Source organism: Hibiscus syriacus, unplaced genomic scaffold, assembly GCF_006381635.1.
Source record: "Hibiscus syriacus cultivar Baekdansim isolate YM2019G1 unplaced genomic scaffold, ASM638163v2 tig00113123_pilon, whole genome shotgun sequence".
NCBI classification, from domain to species: Eukaryota; Viridiplantae; Streptophyta; class Magnoliopsida; order Malvales; family Malvaceae; genus Hibiscus; species Hibiscus syriacus.
This window is the reverse complement of record NW_024063443.1, coordinates 302,962-325,544: the sequence shown is the minus strand read 5'-3', so window position 1 is coordinate 325,544 and position 22,583 is coordinate 302,962. Positions and strand designations below refer to the sequence as shown.

General features: G+C 36.1%; 1 protein-coding gene and 3 pseudogenes across 1 annotated transcript; 2 read left to right on the top strand and 2 right to left on the bottom strand.

Annotated features, from left to right (window-relative positions):
- The first annotated feature begins 2,514 nt into the window (after positions 1-2,514).
- LOC120185518 lies at positions 2,515-3,782 on the top strand (annotated as a pseudogene).
- Positions 3,783-11,976: 8,194 nt separating this feature from the next.
- LOC120185517 lies at positions 11,977-20,633 on the top strand (annotated as a pseudogene).
- LOC120185478 lies at positions 13,718-15,467 on the bottom strand (annotated as a pseudogene).
- Positions 16,469-20,134, bottom strand: LOC120185477 (triacylglycerol lipase SDP1-like). Its single transcript, XM_039189682.1, has 3 exons — positions 18,513-20,134; positions 17,812-17,955; positions 16,469-17,606 (listed from the first exon to the last, which is right to left on the bottom strand). The coding sequence occupies exons 1-3, from the start codon at positions 19,923-19,925 to the stop codon at positions 16,602-16,604; spliced, it is 2,562 nt and encodes an 853-aa protein (XP_039045613.1). The 5' UTR covers positions 19,926-20,134; the 3' UTR covers positions 16,469-16,601.
- Positions 20,634-22,583: the final 1,950 nt, after the last annotated feature.

Here is a 22,583-nt window from a genome sequence, read left to right as displayed (position 1 = left end):
TCAAACAGCGCATTCACCTCAGTCTCTTTTGTTCACATGCACTCTCGTTTGGTTTTTGTTCTTCAATTTTCATCGATTTTGAGTGAATTTTATGAAAAATAAATTTGATTGGAAAAAAAGAGGAGTGAGAAACATTTTGATATTAATCCTGCTGAGAATGTCGATCAATGATGGGAAACGAAGAATTAAGGATTTAATAATTCTTTTAAAAAAATGGAAGAAGAAATAATCGGATCATCAAGTTATTGGCAATTTAACTGATCAATACCTTCATTGAAACGTAAAACAAAATCCAAAGTTAAAATCAATATAATAACTTAAAAACTATACGGAAATATACAACCCTTTGTCCATGAGCCAATCAAATACTTGTGAGATTAAATTTCTTTTAGGTTTACTAGTCTCTTTTAGGTTCACTAGGTTCACATGTAAATTGTACATGGCGGAAAATTGAAGAACAAAAATCAAACAAAAGTGCATGTGAACGAAAGAGGCTGAGAGGTGAATGTGTTGTTTGAGATTTCATTATATTTGATTATCTGTTGATAAATCTTTAACCACAAGGATTAAATGAAGAAAATATTATATGCATTTATACAAAATAATTACAGCTTTGTTGGTGACTTTTAACAATGATACTTAGTTCATCTTAGTAGTACTTGTCAATTCTGCATATTTAACCCCATTTTTTTTCACAAGCATTTCATCGAACATCTATGCTTCACCTGAGATGACCTGTATCTAATATTACACATTGAATCGTTGATGATCCCGATAGTCCCTTGGTCGGGTCTTCTCTCAATGGACCCTTATTTAAGTCAACACCTCCACATAATTCAAAGTTAGATTGGAATTTACCATACTTCTTCAACTGAAAGTTACGCTGGAAATGAGAAGAGAGAAGCGAAAAAGAAAATTTGAGATTGAAAAGGAATTTGGGGTTTAGAATGAAATTTAGAGTGTGTTGCAAGTTTTAAAAATTGGGGACCTAAATGCAAGCGCCTAAAAAGTTCAATGACCATATTGCAAACATACTAACGGTAGTGTAACGACGTCAAACGGTCGGTTACGTCAGTGACCATATTGCAAACAGACTAAATGTTGGGGGACCATATTGCAAACGAACTAAATGTTGGGAGACTGTATTACAAGTTTTAAAAGTTGGGGACCTAAATGAAAGCTTTTAAAAGTTTAGTGATCATTACTATACTTTACCCTATTCATAAATCCATTAAACATATAAAAAGGATAAATCAACAAGAAAATCCAAGTGACGATTAGGAAGAAGAATCTAAACTTGCTCCGTTAAAGATTCAACAAGAAAAATGAGAAAATATAAAATCAAGTTACATCCTTGAAGGAAGTACATACAAAAAGGAGAGAATCATGCATCTGACCAGGCACTCGACGGCGGAGTTTCGATTAATTGTATTCTCCCGTTTTTGCGTCCTGCGTAAAGCTCAAACTTCACTGACGGTGAGGGTGGGGGCTTGAGTTGGAGACAGGGCCAAGAAAAGGAGAAGAATCATTATCAGGAGCGGAACGAAAAGAAGCATCGACGGTGGAAGCGGCAGAGACGGCAGAAGCAGCGGCAGCAGCAGCAGTGACGCTGCTAAAGCCATCATAACCATCATGATACATCTCTTGCTCCGCTAAACCTATGATCCACGACTCGTTCAATGGCACTAGAATATGGCCTTCTCATCACTCACGGCATCTCATCTTTTTCAAATTACTTGGCGTTTAAAGAATTGAAATGTGTGTTTAATACAATATAAACATACATATTTGTACTTAGCATTAAAAAAGTGTAAATAAATATAATAATTAAAATTTTAACAATATAGTTTCGTGATTAATTGTCCGTGTATAGATATATATAAATTTATTATAAACGAATCAAGTGATCTTCGTAGTAGATGAGTTATTATTATTTTTTGAAGACTCGAAATCGAGCATCACAGATGTCAGGGGTGTGAGTGTTTAATGTCAAAGAATTGAGAGTTATCTTTGAATAAACATTACATTAATAAAAATAGAAAATTTAATTTAATGATAATTTCCAATATAATCATCCAACAATTCTTACAATTTTCCTTATTACAAATAGGTATAATTTTTTAATTGATGATCATTTTTCTCAGTTATTCCAATATTATTTAGGATAAAGTATAGTAATGGTCACTGAATTTTTTAAAACTTTCATTTAGGTCCCTCAACTTTTAAAATTTGTAATACAGTCTCCTAACATTTAGTCCGTTTGCAATATGGTCCCCCAACAGTTACGTCAGGGACCATATTGCAAATGGACTAAATGTTGAGGGACCATATTGCAAACGGACTAAATGTTGGGGGATTGTATTACAAGTTTTAAAAGTTGGGACCTAAATGAAAGCTTTAGAAAAGTTCAGTGACCATTACTATACTTTACCTTCAAAAAAAGAAACACGTGTCTAGCTTCTTATTGGTTAATCATAGCCAACTAAGATAAAATTCAGCTTCTCCCACACATTTATGACAACCCTGGACTCAAATTCTTCCTCCTTCCCCTCATTTCCATTCCTCTGTCTTCTTCTCCTCACAACAGGTAAGACAATCCATCCTCTATTTAGTTTGTTGTCTGAAATTTACTTTCTCATAATACCACTGTTCTAACTGTGAACTTTCCTCTACTTTTCTGGGTTTTTTCGATTGTTTTCATTCCTTTATGTAGTTGAAGCAATGGGCAATGGGTTGGAGAAAAGGTTTTTGTTTTTGAAGACGTGGCAAAGAACAAGGAAAGGAATAATTGTTGGCTATTGATCTCTGGAAAGGTTGGGTTTTTCTTTGCTAATTTGATTTCGGGTTTTCCCTGTTGTTTTTTATATAATTGATTTAGATGTTATAGCTTAGTTCTGGAATTTGACAACTATGTTGAACGTTCTCTGTATTACCATCGGACTATCAGATTTTCACTTTCGATTATAAAATTTACATGTAAGCTGCCTTTATCTTGTTTCCGATCTGTATGCATATTAACTTAACCTACCGAGAAAATTCACGATAGAGCTCAAATGGTGTAGTAAACTTGTATATTGATAGCAGCAATGTTGATTTCACTGTGCAGTTAACCTATTTTCTTTTCATCCTATTGTATCAGGTGTATGACATAACCCAATTCTTGGAGGATCATCCTGGAGGAGATGAAGTCTTGCTAGCCGCTAGTGGTAAGATGATATATTGTCAGATAAGGAGAATTTTAGATTAGGGATGAACTTTTGAAATTTTAGGGACAAAAACATATTATAAATAAAAAAGTAATGATAATTTAAAATTTTCAAGACAATTCGTCCTTTTGATCCATTCCTGATTATTGCTGTCATCCGACTATCACCGGCAGATCATATTTCTTTAGCTCGGTTTGATTCATCTTATTGATGCAGGAAAATATGCGAATCAGGATTTCGAAGACGTTGGTCATAGCGTATTAGTGATGATGCAAGGAACATGATGAAGAAATACTACATTGGTGAGGTTGACAGCTCCACAGTTCCTGCACCAAAGAAGATCAAAACACAGCCACATTCAGAGACTCATAAAGACGATGAATCTGGGTTTCTGTCTAAAATGTTACCGCTCTTGGTGTCCCTCTTGATCTTAGGTTTTGCATTCGGTTTGCGGTTCTTAGGGGAAAAGGGGAAAGCTGAAGCTTAGATTTCTTACTTTTCCCTCATTGTTGAACACACAAAAGGAGTGCGGCTAATAATAAAGTTGGTGAAAGGTGTGTTTGTTGTAACATTCAATGAAGATCTACTGTTGGTTTCTAATAATAATGGCTTAGCATGCGCCATTCTCAATCTCTTGCTATTGTTTCCCTTTCTATCAACTTTTAATCTTCTCGCATAAATTAACAGATTTCTGAGTTTTAAGGGAATGAGCGACGGAGTCAAGATTTTACGTTAGGTTTGTAGAATTAGTAATTTATATTAAAATTATCAGAAATTAAAATTATAAAATTTCACAGGTGCTAATTAAATAACCAATAAAAATGTAAAAAGAAAAGGTATCAAAATTATTTAAAATTTTGAAATTTTCGAAGATACGAGTGCATCCAAACACCCCTTAAGCCATCCTTGCTTGCACAACCTTATGATAAAGGTGAATGTAACTAAGAGGCCCTTGTATTATATGGGGTTGATCAAATTGGTCCTTCTATTATTAAATGGATCAATTTAATCTCTTTATTATTAAAAAAGATACAAATAAACTCAAAATTTTAATTCTATTAAATTTCGTCATCTTAAAAATACGTAACAATAAATTTATCAAAGATCATGATAATAGCCTGATAGTGATATTTATAATCATTATTTTAAGGGTAAAGTATAGTAATGGTCACTGAACTTTTTAAAGCTTTCATTTAGGTCTTCTAACTTTTAAAACTTGCAATACAACCCCCCAACATTTAGTCCGTTTGCAATATGGTCCCCGGCGTGACTGTTGGGGGACTATATTGCGAGTTTTAAAAGTTAGGGGACCTAAATGAAAGCTTTAGAAAAGTTCAATGACCATTACTATACTTTACCCTATTATTTATTAGTTACTTTAGTAATATTTTCTGTTAAAAGAAATGTTTAATTAATAAAAAGTGATTAAATTATACTTAAAATTAATTTTTGGTGTCTATTTTTTTATTAAGAATAGGTGTTAATTTTTTCTCTGTTACACTTTTAGGTGTCTATCGTTAAAGACACCGTTAAATGATACGTGTCACGTTTATATTTTTTATTTTTCTTAAAATAAAATATTATTTAAAATATTAAAAAAATTGAGCGTGATACGTGCCACTTAACGATTTTTTAATGGTAGACACCTAAAAATGTAACAGAGAAAACAATAGCCACCTATTTCTAGGCCTCATTTGGTTTGACTTTCTAAAGCATTTGAGCTAAAAAGCCCGTTTGACTACAAAATCAAAGTCAAACGAGTAAAAAATGAAAAAAAAATTATTTGTTCTTGTTTTCTTACCCTTTTGTTGGTATTTCTCGGTGAAAAATTAATAAATAAAACAAGTTACAATATTGATATAAAAAGGCTACAAATAACCTGATTTTGAATTTTAAAGCATGTAACATGATCCAAACAAACAGCACTTTACTGAAAAAATGGTAGCAAAGACATCTAAACATGTTTTTTTAAACATTGTTTTGTTGAGTCCTTTAATTATTAAAAGTTACAAATATACCCTCTTACTATAAGTTACAAATAATTATTCGATTATTTATATGCTCTAAACTTGTCATTTTGCGTAAAAACATAACAGTTGTTTGAGTTGAATGTTAACATATTCATTGAGATATGATAAAATCTGATCTCAGAACTCTTTGAGTTGTATTTTGTGAATCAAGTCTCTGTTTACATTATATTATCGAACCAGTATTTAAAACATTATATTGACGAGTCAGTGCTTGAAAACGACGATGATTGTAGTAGACATCATTAAAATATAATTTTATCATAACTGAGTCAGCAGATCAACGCTCAACTCAGACAACCATAATTTTTAACAAAAAAAGACGAGGGTGAAACATATGAATAGTTGCGTGACAATTTTATAACTTTTAATAATCAGATGACTCAATAAAGTAACATCATATAATTTATGAATTATTTTATAACTTTTAATAGTTTAGAGATTAAATAAGACAACACCCTATAGTCGATAACCATTTGTGTACTTTACCCAAATCATTAATAAAAATTTATTGTACAACATAACTTTTTTAACCAATCAAGAACATAAGGCTAATTAGCTAAACGTGGTATCTTGGAAAGAAAAAGGTACAAAGATACTAAACTTGATATTCTAGTAGACTCGAGTACATAACAACATTTCAATAGGGGAAAAAACACACACAGCACAACAATAATTTACAACTAAATTCAGTATAAATATATACACCGGTTCATACCTAAATCACGATTGATCTGAACGAAACTTAAATATAATAGAACTTACTTCAACACAAAATTAAAAGATCGAAGCTACACATGATACAACTCTGATATAGGATCAAACTGTTGTGAATTCGGGTTAATTTCCACCAATAATAACAAATTCACCTTGAAAACTATTATCTAGGTGACTAGTGTGAAAATGATTGTACTAAAAATCACCCCAAGGTAGATTCCCAGGAAAGAGTGGAGGGTCACAATGGTCCCTCTTAAAACCCACTCTCCTTAGACAGAACTACCAAGACAAATAATTTTAATAGGACAATAATTAACAACAACTATACCCGACAATAGCTATTAAATAGACATAAAAGAGAATACCAAAATTTAACGAGGTTCGACTAAAATTATGCCTATGTCCTCGAACACTACTAAAATAATATTTCACTAATAGAGGAAATATTACAAAGAGAGAGAAAGAGTACAAATAGCCTTTAATATAGAAGAAGACTTATATTTGTGGGATGCTCAACTAAGGAGGAGGAGGGCTCTATTTATAACAAAAGAATTCCCCTCCTCCTTATACAAAACCAATGTGGGATTCAAAATTTTCCAAAAAAAACAACAAATCTCCACCTTGGCAAATTCCACACACATCTCTAAAAAATCCAATCTTCAGTAGTGTCTGCAAATTCATCTTTCAATTTGTAACAATATTAACCAAGTCTAAACAATGTTTAAACTTGACCGCAGTTACCACTTTTGTCAACATATCAGCATGATTCTCAATGGTCCGAATCTTCTGGATTATGACTCCACTTTCTTCTAGAATCTCTCGTACAAAGTGATATCGAACATCGATGTGCTTCGTCCTTGCATGGTAAACCTGGTTCTTTGCTAAATGAATAACACTCTGACTGTCACAATGCACTTTAATGTGCTTCTGTTCCATTCCCAATTCACCAAGCAACCCTTGAAGCTAAATTGCCTCAGCCTATGTAACTGCCATATACTCTGCCTCTGTAGTAGACAAAGCCATTGTTGACTGTAAGGTGGACTTCCAACTGACTGGTGCCTTTGTAAATGTAAACACATAACCAGTAGTTGATCGACGCTTGTCCAAATCACCTGCATAGTCTGAATCACAATACCCAACTATACACTAACAATCTTGTTTGTCCTGCTGAAAGACCAAACCAACATCTACGGTGTTCAGAATATACCGCATAATCCATTTCACAGCTTGCCAATGCTTATTTCCAGGATCCTGCATATACCTGCTCACAACCCCAACTGCCTGTGAAATATCTGGTCTCGTACACACCATTGCATACATCAAGCTACCAACAACACTTGCATACGGAACCTTTGACATGTATTCCCGTTCTGCATCATCCTTAGGTGACATGGATGCACCGAGCTTGAAATGAAGAGCAAGAGGTGTACTAACTGGTTTTGACTTCTCATTCATGCCAAAACGTTTTAGTACCTTCCTCAGATATTCTTTCTGAGATAAACAAAGCCTCCCCAATTTCTTATCTCTTGATATCTCCATGCCTAGAATCTTCTTCGCTTCACTAAGATCCTTCATCTCAAACTATCTGTTCAATTGAGTCTTTAGTTTAGCAATTTATGTCTGACTCCTGGAAGCTATCAGTATATCATCAACATAAAGAAGAAGATATATATAGGATCCATCTTGTAGCTTGCGTAAATACACACAATGATCATATTTGTTTTTTGTGTACTTCTGCCCTATCATAAACTTGTCAAATCGCTTGTACCACTGCCTTGGAGATTTCTTCAATCTATACAACGATTTTTCTAATTTACACACCATCTCTTCTTTTTCAGAAACTTTGAATCCATCTGGCTGAGTCATGTAGATTTCCTCATCCAAGTCTCCAGGTAAAAATGCAGTTTTTACATCCATCTGAACTAGTTACAAATTAACTGCGCTACCAAAGTCAACAAAATTATGATGGAGGAATGTTTTACGACTGGAGAAAATAGTTCATTACAATCAACTCCCTCCGTTTGAGCGTAGCCTTTAGCCACCAATCTTGCTTTGTAGATGATATTCTTGTCAGGAAATCCATCTTTCTTTGCATATACCCACTTGCACCCAATTGCCTTCTTTCCCTTCGGAAGACTAGTTAGTTTCCACGTCTGATTCTTTTGAAGGAATTGATTTCTTCATTCATGGAGATCCTCCAGTTTTTATGTTCTGAACTTTGGACTGCTTCATTAAAAGTGGCAGGAACGTCATCAATTGTAATTGGTGATGCAAAAGAGACCATATCAGCATAACAAGCAGGTTGTCTAATGGTCCTCTTTCCCTTTCTGAGTGCAATTGATTCATGCTGTTGTGGAGGTTCCTGGGTCTGAACCTCTTCTTCATATGACTCTTCTTCTACCATAGGAGAGTCAACATCAGTTTCTTTACTGGATGGGACAATTCTGCTTCCTTCAAACTCCACCTGTTTGGGAGTTCCATCTGTTTGCTCCAATTTTTCTAAAGTCACCTTTCTCAACATGGTAGATTCATCAAAGGTAACATCCCTGCTAAAGATTATTTTCTTTGTTTCTGGACACCAAAGACGACAGCCTTTCACACCATAGGTGATCCCCATAAAGATCGCCTTCTTTGCTCTTGGATCCAGCTTTGACTCCTTAACATGGTAGTATGCAGTGAAACCAAACACATGTAAGGAATCATAATCTATAGCAGGTTTTCCAAACCATTTCTCTAATGGTGTTTTACCACCAATAGCAGTCGATGGTAAGTGGTTGACAAGGTGACAAGCATAGACCAAAGCCTCAACCCAAAACTCTTTGCCTAACCTAGCATTAGACAACATACACTGAACCTTCTCTACTAATGTCTGGTTCATATGCTCTACCACCCCATTCTGTTGTGGTGTATATCTGACAGTGAAGTGCCTGACAATACCTTCTTCTTTACAGACTTTCAGAAATGGATCATTTTTGTACTCTCCACCATTGTATGTATGGAGACGTTTAATTTTTCTACATGTTTGAGTCTCCACCATCTTTTTCCATTTAAGGAAAAATCCTAGCAACTCATCCTTTGTCTTCATTGTATACACCCAAACTCTCCAGGAAAAATCATCAACAAAGGTGACATAATAGTGTGTTCCTCCCAATGAAGTTGTCTTGGAAGGCCCCCATACATCTGAATGAACATAATCCAAAATACCTTTAGTGTCATGGATTGTTGTTCCAAATTTCACCCTCGTCTTCTTCCCTTTGATGCAATGCTCACAAAAAACTAATTTGCAAGCCCGAGCACCCTTTAATAATCCTTGATCTATCAACAATTTCAAGGATTTTTCACCAACATGCCCCAAGCACATATGCCATAACCTGGTTGCTTCTGACTCCTGTTTATCAGTAGAAGCTGCCACTGCTGTTGTCCCAACAATTGTACTACCCAAAAAGTAATACACATTGTTTCTTTTTCGGATTCCCTTCATTATCACCAGTGCACCAGAGATAATCCTCATAATCCCATCTTTTGCCCTCACTTCTAAACCTTTTGACTCTAAGGTTCCCACAGAGATGAGATTTCTCATTCTGGTACATAATGGACACTGTTAAGGTTCTGATTGATCCATCCTGATTCCTCAAGCGAATTGGACCAATCCCAAGTGTGTCAAGAGGGGAATTATTTGCTGTGTAGTCAATTACACCTTTTAGTTCTTTAAAATCAAAGAATCATTCTATATTGGGGGTCATATGGTGGCTACAAGCTGAATCTAACAGCCATGAACTGGAACAGCTGGTTGATGGCGTAGCAACGAATGCGAAATCTGAATCTGCATCATCATACTCGACAACATTTGATTCTGAGACAGCCTTTCCCCTTTCAAGTTTGCCTTTATTCTTTAGACTGTGGCATTCTTTCTTCCAGTGTCATTTTTCTCGACAAAAGGCACATTCATCTTTGCTCAATCTAGACTTTGACTTCGATCTCCCTCTCCTTCCTTTATTCTGACTCTTCGAATGACCTCTAACAACAAGAGCTTCTGCTTCGATACTTGTGTTTTCTTGTTTATCTTTCTTTCTCAATTCATAACTATACAAGGCAGTTGATACTTCACTGAGAGACACATCAACCTTCCAATGAAGTAGAGTAGTTTCAAGATACTCAAACTCATCAGGAAGTGATCTCATCAACATCAGAGTCAGATCTTCGTCTTCAAAAGTCACGTCCAAATTCATCAGATCAATCACCATCTGATTAAAGCTAGTAATGTGATCATTCATAGTGGTACTTGGTACATAGTTAAAGCGGAACAATCTCTTTTTCATGTAGAGCTTGTTCTGACCGTTTTTCTTCAAAAATTTCTCCTACAGTGCCTTCCACAATTTACTTGCAGAAATTTCCTTAGAAAATGCATACTTCTGCTATCTAGAAAGACACGATCGAATAGTACCACATGTCAATCTATTGATCCTCTTCCATTCTTTCTCCTCAACATCATCTGGTTTCTCTCTTTCAATAGTAATGTCTAGACCCTGCTGAAATAGGGCATCTAGAACCTCACTTTGCCACATGCCAAAATGACCAGTGCCATCAAAAATCTCCACTACAAATCTAACATTTGTCACAACATTTCTTGCCAAAATTGAAGATGAAGAAGCTGTTGATGACGATATGGATGTTTTTGTGTCGTATGCCATTTCTGCTACAAATTCTATTTAATAGCAGTCAATGCGGAATGTCAATTAGCCCAAGGAAATTTTTTTCTAATGTGGAATATCGGCCTAAGACGCAATCACAGAGCATACTAAAATAAACCAAGAGCTCTGATGCTAATTGTTGTGGAATTCGGGTTAATTTCCACCAATAATAACAAATTCACCTTGAAAACTATTACCTATGTGACTAGTGTGAAAACAATTGTACTAAAAATCACCCCAAGGTAGATTCCCAGGAAAGAGTGGAGGGGTCACAATGGTCTCTCTTAAAACCCACTGTCCTTAGACAGAACTACCAAAACAAGTAATTTTAATAAGACAATAATTAACAACAACTATACCCGACAATAGTTATTAAATAGACATAAAAGAGAACACCAAAATTTAACGAGGTTCGGCTAAAATTATACCTATGTCCTCGAACACTACTAAAATAATATTTCACTAATAGATGAAATATTACAAAGAGAGAGAAAGAGTACAAATAGCCTTTAATATATAAGAAGTCTTATATTTGTGGGATGCTAAACTAAGGAGGAGGACTCTATTTATAACAAAAGTATTTCCCCTCCTCCTTATACAAAACCAATGTGGGATTCAAAATTTGCCAAAAAACCAACACAAACATCATCCAAATCACCAGTGGCGGAGTCAAGGCTTGGTCAGGGTGGGCACATGCTCACCTTAAAAATCGAATTTTCTTTTATTAGTTACTTATTTTACTAATAGTGTATATCCTGAAATTTGAATTTTCTTTGATTATTTACTTATTTTATGGATGGTACCCACCCTGAAATTTTTTTTATACCCGTCTTATATAAGAATTTTATGTTGTTAACATATGAATACCCCTGAAAAACATTTATGGATCCGCCATTGCAAATCATAGTTTACTGCATCTTTGTTTAATGAACTTAATTGTTGTTACCTTCCATCCCAAGCAACAAAGGGGAGTAGAAAGTGGTACATTCGGATGTACAGATAAAAAGAAATCATAGTAATCAGAAAGATTTATTCCAAGTTTCATGGATGAAGTCTTAACAATCACTGTTTCAGAAAGTATTAAAGCATACATATTTAGATATATATATATGTATATACCAATCTTGTTAGTTGTTACCATGATAAAGTACAAAGAGGATGGGATCAATTCCAAGCCAATTTAAGCTATTATTTTATAGAGCTTTAAATTCAGCAGCTTGGAGCCATGTCCAGAAACAAATAACCCTACACGCCTTTCTCATTCATCCTTTGTTCCTTCGGCCACCTTCAGCAAGAACCGTTGCTATTAGATTTCCGAATTTCCCTACATACTAAATGACGAGCAAAGAGGGCGAGCCGGTGGATAGTACGATTGATATTCCCGAGACTGAGAAATCGGAATTCATCAAGAAAAAGAGCCAGGAATTTAAGTCGGCCATGGATGGTTTCCGAAACCAGGGAGGAGGTTTATCATCTCAGAGAACTAAACCCTTAATACAAAGAGTTCCACCTTTCCTACTCAACATGAAGGAGGGTTTTAATAAATGTTTTGAGCCAAGGTTGGTATCTCTCGGGCCTTTGCATCATGGTGACCCCAGGTTCCAGCGTGCAGAGGTGTCGAATCTTCAATTTGCAGCTTTCTTTGCGCTTGAGGACAAAACTACTGACAATAATCTGTTCGGTAAGATTAAGGCGGAGACAAAAGATTTGAGGAAGTGTTATAAGCCGGACGACAAGAAGCTAGCATGGATTCTGTTCATAGACGGTTGTGTGGTGTTGTGCACAGTAAACTGCGGTATGGAAGGTGAGTTTGACAAGTTGAATACTAAACCAGATCTTCTGGTTTTTGCTAGAAAATCAAATTCCTTACAGAGTCCTCCAGTTATCGATCGAGTCGGCCATTGATCCCCCAAAGTGGAAAAAGTCTCTCAAAGGCTTCATAGCTCAGAACCTTATAACAAACATACCAGGTGAGCACGAGCAGAAATGCAGTAAAAGGCCCAGATACGGATGATTATGCTCACCTCCTGGAGTGGTTACGGGCGAAGCACCTGATAGGAGACAAAGTGAAGAGGGAGAGTAGCATGATCGGAAAGATGCTTCTGTCGTGTGGAGACAGCCGAAGACGCAGGAAAACCTTTCGTAGCGTCAAGGAGCTTACAGAATCAGGGATTTATGTGAAGCCCACCCCGACGATCAACCTCAAGAATATTTACTTCTTCTGCAAGTTTTTGGGAAAACTAATGATGCCACAACTCTTGGTGGATGACTCGACAGTCTCCAAGTTCCTGAACTTGGTGGCTTTAGGGATTTCAAGAACGAATTCGAGATTACCACTCACTTATGCTTCCTCGACTTTCTCATCGATACAGCGGAAGATGTTAAGGAGCTGCGAGTTATGGGAATGCTTCACAACTATTTGGGCAGCGATGAAGAGGTTGCTGATCTTTTCAATAAAATGAGCAGAGATTTGGTGCCTGACCAACAGTGGTACTCTGAAGTGGTACACGACATTCACAAGTACTGCAACAATCCCTGGACGGCTGCCCTGGCTCATGCCTATTACACCCATTTTAGTAGCTCATGGAGTATCCTTGCCTTTTTGGGTGTTAGTATAGGGCTTCTTTTCTCTGCTACTCAGGTTTACTTCTCATTGCCGCAGAATCGACAGCAAAATCAGTGATCTCCTTGAAACCAGTCCTTTAAAAGAGTGTGCTTTCAACCATCCCTGTCTGTGTGTTTTCTCCCCCAGTAATCTTCTGGTCTTTTATAGTATACTTTGTCCTGCCTCCATTGTTGCCCAGCTTTGGCCACACTTTCCTATGTGGTTTATTGTCTTGAAGAGTTGTTTCGTTTCATGTTGTAACTCATTTTCAAATTTTCATTTAATTTGTAAAACGATTTCTAAAAACAAAAATAAAAATTGGCTTCATGTTTTTCAGAACAAGCAAGAGACCATGAATGGCTTAATCGAACATGTCTGTGAGTACATAAATGAAGAAATCTAATGATATTTTGTTCTGTAAGAAATTACAATCAATGTTCGTTCATCCTCATAATGTAACTATCATAATTATATAGAAACAAATTCGTAGTTTAATATAAACATTTATAGGGAAAAAACTAGTAAAATGCAACCCAACCAACAAACTTAAGCATGCAATAAATGGATATCCTCATCATCTTAATCTCTATCCTGCACTAAATTATTGATCATGTTGACCCAAGGAACAGTTCCCTTAGCCATAATCTCTAACCTGGAAGTATTTGAGGCATGATAGAACAGAGAAAGCCCAAATGTTATGAGCCCGGGAAGAAACAACCTAGATGACAAGAATCCATGCCAATAATGGGGTTCCAGATCGAAAAACGCATCGAAAAACCTTCTCGTTGCCGGTAAATCGAGTTTAAGCAAAATATCCATGCCAAAACAGAAGAACTCCCTTTGTCTCCTTCTTTCTATGGGCCATAGATCCCTCCATACTTCTGCTGACAATTTGTTTCCCACCAAGTTCCTTCCGGGATCAAGGAACCGAACTATGGCATCTGCAACAATTGGAGCAGCTGCAAGAGTTCTTGCAACCATGTACCCCGTTGAAGGGTGCACCATCCCAGCTGTGCCACCGATTCCCACAACTCTTTGGAGTAGCACTGGAAGGGGCCCACCCATCGGAATAACACAGTGCTCGTCCTCTTCGATGCTCATAACTTTAATTCCTAGGTGCCTTAACCTGGTCTCCATTCTCTCCTTGATATCATCCATAGGCACTCCCGGTCATGCGACTAGAGAAGTTTCCTCGAGAAATATTCTGTTCACCGAGAAGGGCATTGCATATAGAAATGTGGGAATTCTACTATCTCTCCCTCAAGTCCTTACTATTGGCAAGATGTGAGTCTCTCCAATCCATAAAAACCATCTTTTCTACATCAAAGGGGTGTTCTTCCACCTCGGCCAAAATTCCATAGGCCACTTGATAGCCTGGATTATAAGGCTTATCATACTGAACAAGGCACCTAGAAAATCCAGTGGCATCAAGAACAATGGTAGCCTGAACCGTGGCACCATCATTGCAAATCAACATGGATTTCTATTCCTCGTGAATAACCTTAATAACCTTTGGCCTGGTGAAACTTCACACCGTTGGATATGCACTTAAGCAACATTTTGGACTTGAGCTGCTTCCTGTTAACCCTTCCATAAGGTCTATCGAGATGTTTCTTTTTCTGGTCATCGATATACACAACAGTACCGGACCAAGTCGTATCGAGGCAATCAAGCAAATCCATAGCTTCGAATTCATCCACCCAAACACCATAGTTATTAGGCCAAATCAATGTAGGAGATGGATCGATGGAGCACACCGAAAGCCCCGCCTGCGAAACTCGCTGAGCAACAGCAAGACCAGCAGGGCCACCTCCCACAACGGCTAAATCCACCACAGTACCTTTTGATGGATCAAATATAGGAAGCTCAACATCTAAATTTTCCTTCTTAGTTTCAGGAACCAACTCCAAAAGAGCACTTCTACTTGCCATAACCTTAATACAACCATCATTATTCATATCTCTTCTAAAATAGGATTTATTGGGACCAAACTTAACCTCCTGGGTTTCTAGCTTTTTCAGAGAACCCATGGAGTAGAAGACGCGAAAATTCAAGCTTGCTGTGAGTTCTAAGTAAAGTATCCATGGAATTCCAACAAAGTGGCTCAAATACAAAAATATTTCTTCAAAATACACTTCTAGGTCATTACTGCCAGTAAGTTCAGCTTAAAGCATTGAATCTGGGAAAGGATTATTGAAGAGTGAGAAGAATAGACTCACCAAGACAGGGAAATGAGCTGAAGAAATGGAGAGAAAATTGGGTATGCTTCATGAAAAATAAAAGAGAGACGCGGCAATAGGTAAAGCTTGTGTGGTCTGCCGTCAACGACCAAGGGTAGTGTGGATTCCCTTCTCTTCTTCCTTTTTAAGAAAAAAAATCATTCAATAAATCATCATTTAATGTACGAAAGTGGAGAGCACGTTCCTTTTATGGATACATCGAACTCCACTTGTTTACCTCAGTTCAAGGTAATATTACGAGGATAATACCCAAATCAAACGAGAAATTGTTATATTAACTCTTTCCATTGAAAGATTATTATATGAATCTTTTTTATCACTTCATTTATGATTTTATTCAATTATTTCATCACATTATTAAATTTTTTTACCTCATATTTGAAAAGTCTTTTTCCCTTCTTAGAACTTTTTTCCTTTCAGTTGAACAAAGAAAAATTTATAATCTACCATTATTACTGGCCTGCAAAATGATATTCTAGCCTGATTTTTTATTATGAAACCAGAAGTTGAAGAAATATGAGACTTGTTCAATGACATTTCTTCAACCTTTGGTTTCATTATCCAAAAAAAAGCTACAATATCATTTTGCAGGCCAGTAATAATGGTGGATTCTAAATTCTTCTTTGTTCGATCTGAAAATGCAAAAAGTTCTAAGAAGGAAGATTTTACAAATATGAGTGGAAAAAATTAGTGATGTGACATAAAACAATTGGATGAGCCGGTGGAAAAGGTTCGTATAATAATTTCTCCAAATCAACATTTTTTTATCAGAATGGTACCCAAGTAATATTATTTATTAAAATGACACCTTTTTGATAAAAAAAAATATGTAACTAATTAGTTCAGAATTGCTCAATTTAAATGATAACCAACTCATCTATACAATAGTTGTGGATATAAAGGCTAAGAATGAAATTAAGCATAAAAAGATAGGGACAATACTTTTATGTCATACAGAATTATAATAGTAAATAAAAAATAATAATTAGTGATAGCAAAATCTCCCTCTAAACAAGCCAAAATGAAAGGTACCAATCGCTTGACATTCAATATGCCAGGAGCCAACTTGTGACCCCAAAAATAGCCCTGCCAACTTGGCAAGGATCAGATTCATCTTAAAACTTATCATCTACAACACCACCCTGATTATCGCCATCATGGACACTGGGGTATGCATTGGGATTTTCAGTAGCAACTGTTTGACTCAGGCTGCTAGCTGCATTCGCATCTTCGTCGCCATATTCGGATACCGAGCTATCATCCTTCTCTGGACAGTCCAAATGCAGACATTCAGCTGCTTCAGTGCTACAATTTTCTGGACTGGGGCTTCTACTTGAGGGTGCCAAGTCTTCCTTCTTGACGACGTTGAGTATAAGTCCGTTATGGAGCCTTTCAGGCTGCAGGAAATCTCCTTCAGAGACCATAATGCTTGAACCATTAACAGGTGCTCTGTTCCCGAAATTCCTCTGACTGAACTCGTGTTCTGAACCTCTATCTGTTGTTGTCATCCTTGGGCTGCGCCTAAAAGGATCCCCGCTGCCCATCTGAAATCCGGGAGAACTAGGATGAGCCATCAGACCTTTGTTCACTTCAGATTCAGCATCTAAATTTTGGACAAAATCGATTAACAAATTTGCAGAAGTTGTCCTCATCAACGGGCCACCGGATCTTGTCCAAGAATTTACGTTTACACCTTCAGGCTCACTATCACTTCCATCATACGCACTGCGGTGGGCTCGCAAACTCCTCCCAGGAGATGGCATTCCCGACGAACCCCCTACACCATGATGCAAAGATGTGGTAACATCTGAGAGGTGATCTTCTTCGAGGGAACCTGTTGAGTTTTCTCTAGCAATGCAATTCCAAGAAGGAATTCTCCTCGAAGCACTGAATTTGGATGTGTTGGTGGGGCCATGAGATGAAGCGGAAGTAGCGGCGGCTCTGTCAGCACTCCTTTTAAGCCTACGCATGTGATTAAGAATTGAAACACACTCGTCAAGGGCAAGCTCAATGCCACAGTTTGCTTTCATAGCCGAAAGCTTCTCCCAAGTGCATCTTCTCCCTTGGTTGGATGCCTTTTGAAGCTCCACAAGAGTAGGATTTTGAAGAATTTTCAAGTACTGTTAACAGTTTAAAAAAACACAGTCAGTCACCATTGAAAAGATTATTGAATGATGTGAACTTGAGAAACAACATAGATCGACTCGGTTAATGCATAAAAGCTGAAGCAATACAAATCTAGGTTTGAATGCCACTGCTCAAGCTTTCACCATTTTAAATTTTGAATGTCACTCAAGGCAAGCCTTAAAATAAGTTTGAACATACCTGAGAAACTGTGGCTGGCATAACAACAGTAATATCACCTTCCCACTCTTGAGCAAATATCTTGGCAAGTCCCCCCACCCGAAATCCCAGTTCGAGTATTTGACTACATCTATGTTTAACCTCCATCTCAGTTAGGTGTGCAAGCTACAATTTGAAACAATAAAACCAGTTTATTTCATTTCAGCATGCAAATAATAGGAAAAGTAAACAGACAGATATGGTAATGACTAACAAGATTGATAATAGATAAAATATTTTAAATACACGTATAATCATTCTTGCAGAAGCTTCTTTGTTTCAGCTCTATTTATTAAACCATGACAGAAAACCTCAAAAAAATGTAAAACTGTACATTCAGATCATTTTGTTCCTACAAAAATGAAATTACCAACGAAACGACTTTCAAAGAATGACTCCAATGCTCCACCCGAACATATAAAACAGCATTCAACTGAAATTGCCTGATATCACTATGTACACTGTAAGATTAGTTACTCCTCTATATGTCGATGCATGTCTATGCATCAGAGATAAACTAGAAGGCCATGTGCAGTTAAGGTCAGAGATTTTCATTCATGTCTCAACACAGACATGTAAGACAGTCGACTAAAAGAAATAGACAGCGATAAGTATATAACACAATGTTGAGAAGAAAATATAAACCAAGATAAAAGGTTCCTTTTTCTTTCTTAACCACATACCTTTGCCGCAAAGTTACCACCAATGGTTCTTGCAAACTCCTTAAACCTCAACCATGGTGTGATATGAGGGTTTGCCTGGCTCACGATGAAATGATTGACATTGAACAGCTCCTTCAGTTGCATCATAGGTAAATCAACCTCCAAGCTGCCATCCCTCCACCGACGTGCACCAGAACCCTCTTCAGGATCTAAATTAAAGGGAGGATGATAAGGAACAAGTTCTCCACTCCTATCTTTTGCCATTAGCTCCTGAGCTTCAAAAAGGCCAGGGAAGGCACAAGAAGCGCCTACTGCACTCCATATGACAACATGAGGTGAAGTCAAGTAATTAAGGCACCTAGGTGGCTCATGCTTCCTTGGAGAGCAAACCGTTATCCCAAGAACCCGTCCAGTCATATCATAAGCTTCTTGAAATGTAAGATTACTTGTGAGGTGTCTTAACATCCATTGCATGTACCTGATATCATGAACAGCCCCTTGTCTCATAACCCTCCTAACAACAGCAAATATTCCACCTAGCTGATCATAGAACTGCAACGAGCGCCAAGAGTCTTCAAAGAAACTTTGCAGCTCAGGCCATGACCTGGTGCCAACAATAGCACACATAATGGATCCTACACTAGAACCAGCTATTATCCTGGGTAACAGCTTGTGCTTTACTAACGTTTTAACGACACCAATATGAAATGCTCCAAGAGAAGCACCCCCACTTAAAAGCAAAGCAGTTCTACCAAACGCATGCCTCGTTTCATGCATAAAAGCAAGCTTCTCTTCCAGGGAGAGCTCCTCTGAATCAGAGTTGCAAACCATTCTCAACTGAGTAGAGACCTCATCAATATAATCCTTGATGAGTTTAGGCATCTGAAGCCTTCCTTTATGAAGCTCAGGGTTACACATATTACCGAGATTTCGGATAAGATCAGCTCTCATGCAAAAGATTATATCCCTCAGAGATCCATCTTCACGACGGAGTCGGAGCTCCTGAAGCTTGTTTCTCACAAGTTCCTCGTCATAAAGATCCGATTCATTCATCTTTGGGGTCTCTTTATCAAGCATCTTAGCAGCATGAGCCCACTCTTCATATGTCAATGCAGTTCTCGTCATATTTCTCCAAAATTTCCTTCTATAAGCCATTTCAGCCCTCGATTTTACATTCGTGTATCGCCTCAACAAAAAAGCAATAATTGTCACCAATGCCAATATCCCCTGTGGATTTCGTGGATGCAACCATGATATAATGGGTGAAAACAAGTCCTTACATCTGTAGAACAAATCCAACAACACGTGAAATATTCGATGCCTGAAATGCGACATTGACTTACACATCAGGATCCTAAAAGCAATTGTCCGACCAATGATCGACGAGGGACCAATTGAAAATGGATCAACACTGGCATCATTACTTATATCCATGGCTAGTTTACAACGATATTTTGGTAACAGCCAGGAACTAGGACCGGATAACCCAAAAAGGAAACAGAGAACGTTGATCTAAGGTAAATATCGGCGGTCAGCAGGCAAGAAATTTTCTTAAAGGGAATGAAGAGATAAGATGAATGAAGACAGTATTGGCTTTGTTTTGCACCAAATTGAATTCTGAATCACTAAAGATCAATTGAATAACCCAATTCTCTTAACATCTATAAAAATCAAAGAAAACCCAGAATTCTAATTCTCATCAACACACGATAATCAAGAACCTAAACGAAACGAAACCCAGAAAGACGAAGGCCTGAAAGTTTGACTACAACATCAAATTTCACAACTTACGTAACCAACTAAAAATCAATGGTTTTTCCTTCGGCAATCCAACATTCGCAAAGGAAAACCCGGTAAAAGAAAAGCGCAGACATTCCTGTTGTGCTGATATACTGAAAGCAGCAGCTAAATATAACAAGAAAGCGAAACCTTTGGGATCTGTGAAAGAGATAACGCGGCCAATATGAACGAAGATTCCGGATGGAGACCGTGAAGATTGTGTGTGAGTAATAAGTTAAGAAAATGAAGAAGAAGATAAAGACCCTGATCGCGGGGAAACTAACTTCCTATTTATAAAACATTTAAAACGAGGAAGGGGAAAGCTTGGCGTAAACGACCAATGGGATTTAGTTGCTTTTGCTTGCAAGCAACAGCTGCTTTTATTTTGTCACAACAACTCAACATGTTTCACTTTAACCCGATAAGAATTAGTTCCTTTTACGTCAGATTTTAATCAATTCTAAAAATATTATTATTTTAGAATTCTAGTTATTTTATTTTCGTTTAATAATTAAAATATCATAGTAATAGTTATTGAAGTTATGTTTTTTTAATAAAAAAAAGATTAAAGTAGCATTTTAGCTTTTTTAAATAAATTATTTCAAATATTAAATTAAATTATTATTATTTTCACTATATTAAAAAAATTGTGGGAGTGGACCACTGCATGTGCACTGAATCTGAATGGATATGTATAAATAAAATATAACAAGTAAGCGAGACGTGGCATTTAAATCCTCTTTCTCCAATTTCAACTTTAATAGTAATATTGTGTTGTCAGCTACTGTAGCTAGACAATATTGACATTCAAAAAAATTGAATATACCACAAGAAGAGAAGATTTTGACCAGGTTCTAACGACCACTTTGATAATACCTTAGATTTTGATTTATTTCTCCAAATAATTTCTCATTTGGCCTATTTTAATAATTTTTTTATATTATTTTTAAATAAATTTTAAATAAATTATATCATTGATATTTTTCATTAACATTGTGAGTTTTTCTGATTGATGTTTAAAAAGTTATCAGATAAGACAATGTGAGCTTATAACTGTGACTCTTCGTTCAAATCACAATGGATAAATTATTTATAACCATCAAAATTTCAATCAAAATGGATGAATCGTTTATAATTATCATAATTTCAAAGGTTACACTCATCAATGTGACGGTAATAAAATGCAGTATCACGCAGCTATTCTCATTGCTCCTTTTCATTGTTTTCCGTGCATTTTTTTTTGGTCTTTTTATTGATTTTACTGTTTGTTTCGAAATATGTCGACTTCATGTTCCCAGAGATGCATGCAATCATGCAAGCAACGATAACATGGGATTTCATGCACAGCCCCATTTGATTGCACTTCTGTATGTTTTGTTATGTTATGCAGAATTTGTTTATTTGCTAAAGATTTCATTAGTTCGATCTTGTTGCATATGCTTGATTATCAAGTTTGGTTTATTAAGTGCCAAGTCGGCCTAGACCAAGGCTGGCAGAAACTTCTGCTTTAAAGCTATTTTTGATTCAGCTGAATCAGATTATAAACCAATGCCGTGGAAAGTGTAGGTGTCTTTGGAGCATAGGTCCATTTTAACTTTTGATAAACCTCCCTTGATGATATTGATGAGGATATCACTACAAAAGAATTTCAAATTATCGAAGGAAAAATTCCGGCAAATGTAAAATCTGTCACAATTTACCGATGAAAATAAATTATTCCGTCATAAAATTGTGACCTATTTGTAGTTTTCAATCGAATTGTTTTTTCCATAAGAAAGTTTATTCATTTCAATAAAAAAAATATCAATTTAATTTATAACGAAACAATGATTCTGTCGAAAATTTTGTTCACTTTAATAAAAAAAATATATCAATTTAATTTGTAATAGAATAATCATTCCATCGGAAATAAAAAATATATATAAAAAAATATTATCACCACCTATAAACAATTACCATTTATATGCATTTATCCTTTACTTTTTTAATTTATATGCATTTATAATATACTGATTTATACGCATTTATCCTTTACTTTTTTTTATTTATATGCATTTATCTTTTTTATTTTATTTTATATTGTAATTTTAGATTGGAAAATGTTGCTTGTCTAAATGATTTAGCTATCTACTTTCATGACTTATATATAGCATACTCAATCATCTTATAAAAAAATAAAATTTTTCCTCGACAAAGGTTAATTGCTTTGCATATGCTCGATGATAATATATATAGTGCAAATTGCTTCCTTTTTTTATATATAGTTAATGCAAGTTGTTTCTAATTAATTAATAAACTTCTTTTTAATGATAC

What these genes read in the sequence shown, in the direction of transcription:
- LOC120185477 (XM_039189682.1), bottom strand. Translation starts at nt 19,925, where the DNA reads ATGGATATAAGTAATGATGCCAGTGTTGATCCATTTTCAATTGGTCCC. An exon ending in GTGGTAACTTTGCGGCAAAG is followed by an intron (nt 17,956 to 18,512) that starts GTATGTGGTTAA and finishes TTCAAATTGTAG; the next exon opens with CTTGCACACCTAACTGAGAT. An exon ending in TGCCAGCCACAGTTTCTCAG is followed by an intron (nt 17,607 to 17,811) that starts GTATGTTCAAAC and finishes AACTGTTAACAG; the next exon opens with TACTTGAAAATTCTTCAAAA.